The sequence below is a fragment of the Loa loa genome, assembly GCF_000183805.2.
Source record: "Loa loa unplaced genomic scaffold supercont3.773, whole genome shotgun sequence".
Lineage (NCBI taxonomy): Eukaryota > Metazoa > Nematoda > Chromadorea > Rhabditida > Onchocercidae > Loa > Loa loa.
In genome coordinates this window covers 1,115-12,522 of record NW_018108953.1, presented here as the reverse complement: position 1 = coordinate 12,522, position 11,408 = coordinate 1,115, and the positions used below count along the sequence as shown (strand labels likewise).

The following is an 11,408-nucleotide window of genomic DNA, read 5'->3' as shown; positions in this document are numbered from 1 at the left end:
AAAAGAAAAGAAAATTTAAATACGAAATAATTTTCCTTTCTGGTATCTTTTCAGGTAGGTGAAATTCGAACTGTTTGCAAATTTTCCATTTTTTCCCTATACGAAATAAATCAATACGAAATTTCCTTCCATACAAAACAAAACTGATATTAAATTATTAAATACGTATTTTTTCCGCCATTTTTAACTTATAACCATAAATAATGAAATAAGTAATTTATATTAAATATATTAAATAAGTAATCTGTTTTTGAATTTCCGCACCATTCATTTTTTGTATGTATTTTATGCCAATAAAAAATAAATCAGTTATAGTTAGCAGGGAGAAAGAACGTTTAAATTCAACGGAAAATTTAATTTAACTTTTTGATAACCAACACTTCAAATGGCTATTCGAATTTTCGATAATAAAGTGTGGATTTAATTTTTTCACGACGTCTCTTCTATTTTGATGAAAAGGAAGCACTATGCAAAAAACTGATCTCTCGAGAAGAATGATTGCAAGGATAGCCGAAGACTGGGATATTTTGGTATGAGGACTGGATGTAATTGCGTAAGTGACAGTGATCGTTTGATTAGACAGCAAATGAATTAAAACCATGCTTTAACTGAAGAAATAATAAAGATTGAAAAATTCTTACGAAATAAAGTGGATAGATTGAGAAAACGACATAAGAGGAAATTATAATAGGATTTGAAAATTGGATTTATTCTCGATATGTATATTTCTTATCACATCATATCACGGGTTTTTCATTGACTATCAATATATCTGTTTAGGGGAAACAAAAAGTTCGTCTAATGAATGCAAAAATGTTGCGTGAATGAATGTTGTTGCACACTTATAAATTATAAATTTTTGTTTACTCATTATGATTTGTAATTTCCATGTTTTTTAAATCAAATTAGTTGTTATTAATCTTTTTCTTTCTTTCGATAAGTCAGTAGTCGATATATGAGGGAGTCATCGAAATGAGAACTGGAACAATTTAAATAGCTGTAATAAATTTGTATTTAAAGTTTCTTATCTTCTGTTATACCTGTTTCCTTCATTTTCTACTTTTTCAGTTACTGCTTAAAACTAAACTATGATGCATATATAACATTCAGTTCTTAGACTCGAAAATTTTGAGTCACTGAAAGGATGCCAACAGTTGAAGATGGCTTAAACAGCCTCAGAAGCTCAAGAAATCAGTTTGCTTTTTGGTAAGTAGAATGAAAAATTGACTTGATCGTAAAATGGTGTGTTGTCAATGATATTTCTTAATCCCTAGTATGTTATTAATTGTAACTCATAGCGTTAATAGATAATTTTCTTTATTTAGGATTCTTTTATTTTGATCATTTTTATTCAGGATGCTTGGTTTATGCAACAATTTTGCATATGTAATTATGCTTAGTGCAGCAGAAGATATACTATCAATGGAGAATGGTCCTAAAGCATCCTCCAAAAGTATTGATGACCCTTGCCAGGTTATTTTTCCTGTCTTCTTTCCTTGATATTGATACTAATTGACAAAAGAGATGGATCACTTGTAGCTGCTTGTCATTTGTTTGTTTCATTCAATTGGATAAATTAAGGAGAAAGATGTTAAAAGTAATGGAGAATGGTTTTGGCCTTTCCTCTAATGCATTATTCACTTTCTTTTCTCATCCTTTCGGTAGTTTATTATTAATAATAGATTTGAAATTTTAGTTCCGTTTAAATTTGATTTCCATGCTGAGTTAATCGTACTTATCCAGATAATTTATCATTAAAGATAATTTGTCGCTATAGTTTTCCAGTAGTTCGACTGCACGATAATTTGACAGTATGATGCTAAATTATCTAAAAAACGGTTAAACTGTGTTAATATTTCAGAGCTCAGTTGTTCGCCGCCAATGTCAGCCATTATCCACCGGTTCAGTGTTATTAGCAAATATCATACCAAGTTTGGTTGTAAAAATATTCTATCCCTTTCTTATGTATCGCATCCCCTTTGGGTGAGTAGTATATTTTCAAATTGAAATTGAAAAGTCTAAATTTACAAGAACTTCCAGCCAACCAGTTTTTTTATCTAGCAGTATTCAACTACTTGATCATTACTTTACAGTTTCAATTTGAGCAGATTAATGTAAATTACAGTGTGCGACATTCGTTCACCGTTCTTCTTCAAATAAGCAGCTTCCTGGTAGTTGCTTTTTCACGAAATATTCTTTCGGGTTTAATTGGTTAGTTTTTTTTTTTTTTTCGATTTATTCAATAAAAAAAAACTGAATAACTTCTGCTCCAATAAACTCATTTCTTTTCACTATGGCATATTTCCCTCATTTATTTTAATCGAAACTTTTATTTTTATAATGTCAAGGATCACTATGTTCCAAAGTGCAATGCTGTTAAATATATTAGCTCAAAAAAGTTGTGCGCGGGAAATGTTAATGGGAAAATATTTACAGGTGTTGCTTTAGCAAGTATTGGAGCGGGTGTTGGAGAAGTTACCTTTCTTTCGCTGACTACATATTTCCCTAAGTAAGCAATATCTCATTTTGGTTAGTTTTATTTATAATCTCTGGCGCCTTTATTGAATCAACTGCCACCCAATTCATACAAATAATGTTACTCCAACTACTTGCTCTTTATTCACGTCATCATTAAACGGTGCTTTGAAAGATGAAATGTATCGGAAAAAAATCAGTATTTTGACGTACATTTAATTTTTTGAGAAGAAAAAACAAAACGAACTTCTAGTTAAGATATTTACCAATAAGTCAAAATTGTATGGACTTTTTGGCACTCAGTGCGTTACCTTCAGCACTTCTCAAAATTTATCATGTTTTAGGAGTAACATATTGACGAGACTCTGACTAAAGCGAGAGATCAGAGTTATCGATTTTTCCCGGTCAGAGTCTTGCCACTATGTATTTTCAGCCAATTTAAAACGTTTTTAAATTCAAAATATAAGATGTTCAACAAATGAATTAATGTTGATTGCAGTAATGTGGTGGGAGCATGGTCCTCTGGAACGGGTGGCGCTGGAATCTTTGGTTCATTTGCTTATGCGATACTAACTGATATGCATATGTTGGGATTGACACCGCAGAATGCGTTGTTGCTTATGCTCATTGTTCCATTCACTTTTGCTTTTATGTAAACTTTTTCTATAAATAAGTTCTGTCATTCATTTCGTATAACATAAGTTAGATTTGTCAATTAAAAAATGTACATTTTCTTTAGTTATTGTAACTGTTAAAGACTCATTGTTTTAGCGTTTCACACATTTTTAGTTACTGGAAGTTGTTGCTGCTACCTGGGAACATACAGAGAGTGTCAGTATGTAAACCATCAACGTATTTGGTCACCTATGCAAGTGAGCATTTGACTTTTTGCACAGCTACTAACTAAATTTCAATTATTTAAATTTCGGTACTTTTTCCGGACACTAATAAATGAATAATATATTCTGTAGTATAAGGATTTGTATCAAATTTGAATTTAACGGAAAGTTTCAGCATTAAGCAGGCGAAGAACAAGCGATGTAAGCATTGGTGATGAAGCATCACAGCTGATCAGTTAATGTTTCGATGTGTTAGCTATACGAATGCTTTTTGAGCATTAATTATGGGGCCTCTATTGTTACATTTGTGATAAACAGCACTAAAAAAAAAGCTTATAGTGCTGGGTGTTTAACGTTTACTTTTTCCCATACGCTTGATATAATGTCTTTTTTTACGTCAGCCCGTTTCCTTGGAAAAAAATATTTTAAATTTTATTTTGCAATATTTCAGAGTTAATTGTAATGTCAATTTATATTCGAAAGACCTGAAAAATTTTCTGAGCTATTTTGACAGTGTGACATTTTCTTCTTCTTTATAGATAGTCGTGACGATTCTGTTGGCGATGTCGTTCCCACCATTGAACAACAAACTTTCAAAGATAAACTAATAATAGCCAAGGTAAAGCAATTTTTTATCATGGTTTCATACTGTATGAAAATGAGCAAAATGATTTACTGATGATATTACAGTTCTTTTACAAAGAATCTTTCCATTATCATATCTGACATCAGGTTTCATCAGTGTACCGCGCAGCAGTGCATATTTTCTTGATTTTCTTGTGATGTGAGAATAGGATTTTAGGCTAAGAGAAGAAATAGTTACACACATCATGAAAATATAAATCATTCTAGTTATAAGTACAAAATAAATTAGTCGAATGATTTTCTGTATTCTTTTTTCATTTTACAGCCTCTTATTTTGAAATATATGTTTCCACTTGCCTTGGTTTATTTCGCGGAATATTTTATTAATCAAGGATTGGTAAGTTCTCGAGAAATTTTAACATGTTCATTTTCGGATCTGCCAAGTTAAAGTGCTCCTTGAAAGTTTTTCCTTTCTAATCGATTGAGCTATATATTATAATAACCGTACTGTTGTTATAAGTGGTATTTCCCATATGTTCCCTAAGAAGCAAAAGATATGTCACGAGCTATGATGTCCTGATTGTGCAGCATGTTTTCTTGCCTCGAAATATCTCACAATCTCCGTCTATTTCTGGAAGGTAGTATTGAATTTATTATTTTCATGGAGAGCAGTCGGATGATGTAAAAATTTTCGGATTAAGTTATTATTTCTATCATTAAAAAATTTTTCGGATGCGAAATATGGGAATTTTACAGCTGGAGTTACTTGTATACGACTGTGCACATAGTTTTGATATCGGTCATCATGGACAGTATCGTTGGTATCAAGTAAGTATTATAGAACTTTATAGAAATTCGGAATTGTACTTTACATTTTGCAACCAATTTTATAGGTACTTTACCAGTTTGGGGTATTTGTTTCACGCTCTTCCGTTGAGTTTATCCAGCTTGGACCATCTTCTCTACCTCTGATTCCTGTTCTGCAAGTATGAAATTTATCTTCAAAATAAGCATTCTTTGAAATTTTGAAATTTCCATACTCTTAGTATACACATAGTCTTAGTGGTTAACATACTTCTCACTCTATCTTCCGAGACATAAAACTGAATTATCAGCGGCTAATACATTTCGACATAATTTTGCTGGCATTTCATCTTCTGTTGTTTGCTTTTCAGACAATAAATGCTGTGGTTCTGTTTTGGGACGCTCTGAAATCATTCATACCGCATATTATTTTTGTATTTATCATTGTTTTCTATGAAGGATTATTGGGCGGAGCAGCTTACGTCAACATTTTCCGCCTGCTACATAAGTCGGTGAGTTAACAAATTTGCGAACAGTTTTTTTTTCCTTTTTCCTTTTTTTATGGCAAATTTTTAATTTGTAAGGTTGAAAAAAAAATTGAAATCGAAAAATTGTTTAATTCTTCTCTTTGTCACTGCGAGTTCTTCCAAATTTGATGTCACATATTTCGCGAAACTTGGGAAGTTATTTCCGGAAAATTCTGACGTTTCTCACCAAATTTATCTGATAAATAAGCGCCAGTTGGCGTTTGGCGCTTTAGTTTATAGACTGATCAATGTGATTCCATACAATATAAATACGAAATTACCTAATAATTACCCTGGAATTTTAAGACCAGAGCATGGGATCACGAAAATTGTCGAAATACAAAAAAAGAAAAACTTCGCTCGATATTTTCACTTATTTTATAAGATTTACGATCATTCGAAGCGCCTTAGTTCAACACATTAGATGTACGTCAAGTGCCCTCCGAAAAGAAGCTTAGGGTTCCTACCACCAGCAAACAGTTCCGTCCGATCTGCATAACGCTTAATTCAACATTCACGTTATGTTCAATCATACTTCGATACCATCCAATTGTTGCCATTGCTGTTGTGAAAGTTTTTTTTTTTTTTTTGAGGCACAATCGAATATTTGTGATGAAAATTTGTTGATAAACGGGTATACGTTATAAGAGAATTATCAGAGAATATTACAGAGAGAGTAGATTACCAGCCTGCAATGATGAGCTGAACTGAATAATATTGAGTGAATAACTGGACCTTAAATGAAAGTATCCATTTATATTGTAAGAGTTTTACAACAACCGACATTGATAATTACATATAAGCTTGATCATCAGACCATATATTCTTTACAACAACATAATGGGAGGTGGATAAATGATTCATCACATTAGATTACCAAAGCATTTATAATTTTTCTTTGTGTGTGTAGTGAATCATGTATCTAACAAATATTCAAAACTGAACGGCCTTTATATTACAAATTTCTGTATTATGAATTTAATTCAGTTATTCTAGATATGTCTACAAGACAGTATCTTGATTGTACCGACATATTTCATTATGTAAAAATACCTCGGTTTATCCGACAATTCCGATACAGTGATGTTTGGTTGGTCACAGAGAAAAACGATCCATTTTAAAATTAAATTTCATTCAAGTTTCAGATCCCAATAGAAGGAAGAGAATTCAGTTTGGGTTTCGTTTCGATGTCTGATTCATTTGGTATTGTGTGCGCAGGTTTTTTAGCTATACCAACTCATAATTTTATCTGTAATATGCCTGTCTGAAACTATTCTATAGTTTCCTGGAGTAAGCAGCTACTCTGTACTATCGCTTAAGTTTTTCTTTCCAAGCAAAATAAGCAGCTCACATTTGTTTCCTTTCATTTTTTTTTTCGAACTTTAAAAGGATTACCATCAGAACTGGTATATTTTAAAGCTTATATTTTGGGGCTTCAATGATTTACTTTGATAAATTTGTAAAGTTGTAATATCTGTTACTTTTCTCATTACGTATTCGGAATTGTCTACCACTTAATAACGCTTCAAAAAAACATTTTTATCATCATTAATGCAAATATACAGGAGATGAAGGGAAATGAGTAATCCTGAGTGATAAAAATGACGATTCCTTTAAAATTCAGCTCAGGACGACTAGGTTGATATACAAAGAATATATCAAAATTTTTTTCTAGATATTTCTTTTCGGATCCATTTACTTCAGGCAATCCCAAAAATAATAGATAAATTAAAACATTCTTGAAATGAGAATCATTCTAATTGAGTTTCGGAAATTATATTACCAGTCCATAACAATACGAAGGTAATGAATGAATAAAGCAAATACAACAATAAAGAATGCAAACAATGAATACCTTAGCCGACGAATGAAATAGGTCCGATGGTCATTATCATCCTGTGCTCCAGCTAACATTCGTTTATAAAGTGAACGCTCCTGCTCACGGCAAAGCTTTAAACGAGCTTTCAGACGGCGCAGTTCTTTAGCAATAAGCTGAAAGATAGTAAGACAGTTACTAAATTAGCCAATTCTGGAACTACTGAAAACACTGTGTAACGATAAGACGCGCTTCGCATAAAGTACGCTATTTTGCACAGGTAATTAAAGTTGTGATAAACAAATTAAGCTCAAGCGAGAGGACGAAGGTGTATTTGAATCTTTGCAACATTTTAGTTGATTAGTATGCGACTTTATTTCTAATCAGAGATCCTTACGTTCCTCTGCCATCATGTTCTAATGTCGTCCTTGCTGAATGTCTTGAACGTTTTAGTGAAGATGAAGTGTGCCCAATATGTAGGGAACGATACTGCATGTTTGCTTTCTTGTAGAATTGAAACGATTTGAATTTTAAAATTGACCTCATCGTTGGGATCAATCTGATGCGCGATATTCAAAGTGTCGATTGCTTTTTCGATGAAATTCAAATTTGCATAGGCATTTGCTCGCCTGAACAATGCTTTTGTATTGCCAGCATTCAAATTCAGAGCAGCACTGGAAGCATCCAAAGTTAACTTCCAGTCGCAAAGCTAGAAAAAATTGTATTAGGAAGTGAACTGACGAAACAGTTACCGTACATAATACGTGAGGCTGGAGAAAATATAGCCAAAAAGTTAGTGCTCCATAAACATTCGTATTCCAGCTAAATCCGAAATAATCCGCAGCAAAATCGACTACCAGCACTTTATCAATTCAAGACATGCTGACGGTTCATACGTAATACGACATGTAGTACTGTAAGGGGTTGAGTCGTATACATAATCAGAACGAGAATCAATGCATCCTAAAAGTTAAACCTACTTATCGTTTTTATGTATTTTATGATCTACAGAATTAGAAGCGTAAAAAAACCGTCCAAAAAAAATTACAAACTCGGAGAAATTCCCAACCTTTGCATAGCAAACAGACAAATTGGAGTAGATCATCGACAGTAAATTTCGCAGTGTTTCATTTTTTATTGGCGTATCAATCAATTCGACACTCCTGAAGAACGGCAAAATTTTCACAGATCTTTTTTTACAGATTTTTACAGATTTTACAGCAGCAGAGATCGTAATCTGATACAGGTCGAAGATAGTTAAATAAAATTTAACAGTGACAATATGATATATGTTCCCATCTGCGGCGAAAAAAGCACTTTTAATCAACATGAACTGCATTCAAAATTGAAACACTTCCGAAATATCAACGAACAAAAAAAAAGAGTAGTGGGAAAGCAACCCCAATTACAAAATTTCCAGATTTCAATTCCACTTCCTCATGTCTAATTTAACTCTTGAATTATTCACCTCTTATAAACATATATTGCTTTCTCCAATTCCTTTCTATTATAGAAATAATTGCCTCTTTCTTTCAATTCTGTGATATGCTTCACCAATTCATTCGTTTGCAGCGTTGTATACAGTGGTCCGTCGGTAATACAAATTAGTTCAATTTCATATTCCATCGTTTGGTATGGCGGAATATTACGTTCTGGATCACCCACGCTACCATATGCGAAACGATGCTCACTTTTTATGGCGTCAATCTCGCCTTCATGCATTAGCTGCAGCACCATTTCCCACGCTGAAGCATTAGTACAGAGAAGAAAGTAAAGTTACTTATTTCGATGGGAAAAAAGTTGAATTTTCGCTGGGTGACTATTTTAAGCAAAATGAATACAGCTGCAAATGGGTATTTAGAAGTATCTAAAGTCCACTAAACATGTATCGAATAAAGAAAGAATAATATAAGCTAAAGTTATCATACTTTTTCACGACTAATCTCTGTACAATTTAAAAGAAATTAGCACAGATGATTCATCTGTTTTCTTTTTCTTTTTTTTTTTATATACCAACATGGGTATATAAAAGTATTGGTTGATAAAGATAAAAGGATGATGTGAAAAAGAAGTTAACAAACCATCAATAACCATACTGAAACCGAGAATAAATGTTTTCTCGCTAACATTATCTATTCCAAACCCTGTATCTACAACTCGAACTGTTACCTTCTGGCCATTCCGAGCTTTTGGTCCTTTGCCAGCTTTCAACACCTAAAATTTGCATTGCATTCTACTAAGCAACTCAACATCTGACTAACAGTATCGATCCAAAGTAAACTGTAATTTAAGTGTTGTTCTCTTTTGAATCAATTATTTAATTATTTGAAATTTATTCAGCTACTATTATACTTAATTTTTTGTTGGAACATTTCAGAAAAGTTCGCTTGCAAAAAAAAGAGAAATTATATGAACAATTCCAGAACATGACAAAAACTACAAATAATTATTGGAAAACGAACAGCTTACGTTTAAGAAACATAAAATAAACTAAAAAGTTACAAAAAGTATTAAACGAGATAGACCAGAAGGATACAAGTAAACTAAATGAATGAATTCGACTAGTACTATAAATTTGATTTAGGCCACAAATACTCGACCATATTCAAACAAAATTGTTACCATTCCAGCAATATACCTTCACCGAATGATGAGATATGGTAGCAATAGTTAACCTTTCTAAAGAGCTAAAGCTGCTATATTGGCTTCATTTAAATAACTGACTCCATAATCATTATGAAAGATAATATAAAATCAACCATTTAAATGGAACCAATATATTAGAAAGTTTAACTATTACGACTAGATCTCGTCGGATTCATGATAAGTACTCATAATAAAAGTGGACCACCTTACAAAACAACTGTCCACTACCCAAAATATCATTCCATTCTTCTGCGGAAGCAGAGCGGTGAACGCCATTGGGAATGGAGAGGGATTGCTCCGTACGACATTCTGTTTCGAGGGCATCACTGGATGGGCCTTTTGCCTTTGTTGCCAAAGTCTAGAATATAGAAAATGATTAAAATGGAACCGATAACTACAAGCATAGAAATTTGAAGCGTAAAAATCAAAAAACATGCAACCAGTCAGTGATGTTCTTTTTCCCAAACGAAAACATCTTGAATGAATAGAAAAACTACATGTATTCTCGCAACACCAGATAGATCAGAATCACTCAACGCGGCACGTTCTTCGTCAACAGAACCATCTAACGACGGCTCACCGCTGCTTACTGCACGACGATGGCAATGATTCTACAAACAGGTATTTAACATAAATGGCACATTAGCAAGCAACTAACCAATTCTTTCAAATAAATTACCACCATCCAAACTATTGCAAAGTTTCGGAACAATTTTTTTCTCTAAAATAAATCATTTAATTTAAAATAAGATTTCTAGACATCATGAAATATCTGCACACCAACTTGTTCATTATCTGGCTAATGTCACTTGTCATTAACTTATCACTAATTATACTGTCTTCATCACAAACGCGGTAACCAAAATATGGGGAAACACTGAATATTTTGATCTTACTAACATTGCACAAAAAAAAAAAATCGAAAAATGAGTGGCCATATCCAACAATAGTCACGTACTTTATTACGTGAGAAAACGAAGCAATCTTAAAGTCAATAACAACAATATTACTAAAAAGAGGAAGAAACATGCAAAATGATAGTTAATTACTACTTAACCTCATTTATATCATCCGAACCAGTGAGTCGTAATTCTTCTCCGTTTTCATTCCAATTACCGGATAACATATCAGAGTCGTTCCTTAATTCTTAATCGCTCTTACGTTCTAGTCCTTCTTCAAATTCCTTATCGCTTTTCAAATTCTAGCCGTTTTTCCAACTATTTATTCGTTTGTCTTTTTCAAAAGTTCATGAAGAATAGAAACAAAAGCGGTATGAACAAATCTGAAAATGTTCAGGCGTAATAAATCTAATAGAGAGTAATTTTCAACTTCATTAAAATTACGGCAATGCTAAGGACAGGATATCTTTCAATGATTCCAGTGACGTAAAGAGAATGGGCGAAATACTGTTACGGAAAATATGGGAAGAGGATATTTCAAACTCTTGGTTAATTGAACTCAAGGAGGTATAACAGAATAAGATGAAGAAAAAAAAAAAACCAAACAATAATCTCATACTACCACATATCTATAAATAATTCATCTGAGTTTGCTAATTAAACACTGTTAAGGTATGATAACTGACACTAACATCATTATGACTAACTGCTAAGTCTGATTAATCTGTTTTCTAATTTAATTATATGTCTCCAAATAATCTCCAAATAATAATTATTGTCAGAAATAACTGTGAAATTTATCAACAACGCAAAAAAA

At 32.5% G+C, this 11,408-nt stretch overlaps 2 protein-coding genes across 3 annotated transcripts; one reads left to right on the top strand and one right to left on the bottom strand.

Moving 5' to 3' along the window:
* Positions 1 to 471: 471 nt before the first annotated feature.
* On the top strand, positions 472 to 6,578 carry LOAG_08020 (the record flags this gene model as incomplete). 2 transcript variants are annotated; one of them, XM_020447594.1, is made up of 15 exons in its annotated part: positions 472 to 553; positions 1,069 to 1,206; positions 1,356 to 1,473; positions 1,862 to 1,983; positions 2,126 to 2,211; positions 2,437 to 2,509; positions 2,975 to 3,127; positions 3,265 to 3,347; positions 3,490 to 3,549; positions 3,854 to 3,933; positions 4,225 to 4,296; positions 4,656 to 4,727; positions 4,793 to 4,885; positions 5,075 to 5,215; positions 5,537 to 5,865. In XM_020447594.1, the coding sequence occupies 14 exons, from the start codon at positions 1,145 to 1,147 to the stop codon at positions 5,612 to 5,614; spliced, it is 1,293 nt and encodes a 430-aa protein (XP_020304569.1). In that variant the 3' UTR covers positions 5,615 to 5,865. The 2 variants fall into 2 exon arrangements, with proteins under 2 accessions (XP_020304569.1, XP_020302192.1); XM_020447593.1 differs by lacking the exons at positions 472 to 553; positions 5,537 to 5,865 and adding an exon at positions 6,376 to 6,578 and having other exon boundaries at positions 1,145 to 1,206.
* A 431-nt stretch (positions 6,579 to 7,009) lies between these two features.
* Positions 7,010 to 10,818, bottom strand: LOAG_08019 (hypothetical protein; the record flags this gene model as incomplete). The annotated part of the gene is made up of 8 exons (XM_003143551.1): positions 7,010 to 7,222; positions 7,588 to 7,755; positions 8,116 to 8,209; positions 8,515 to 8,791; positions 9,128 to 9,260; positions 9,898 to 10,050; positions 10,190 to 10,303; positions 10,750 to 10,818. The coding sequence occupies 8 exons, from the start codon at positions 10,816 to 10,818 to the stop codon at positions 7,010 to 7,012; spliced, it is 1,221 nt and encodes a 406-aa protein (XP_003143599.1).
* Between the last annotated feature and the right edge of the window lie 590 nt (positions 10,819 to 11,408).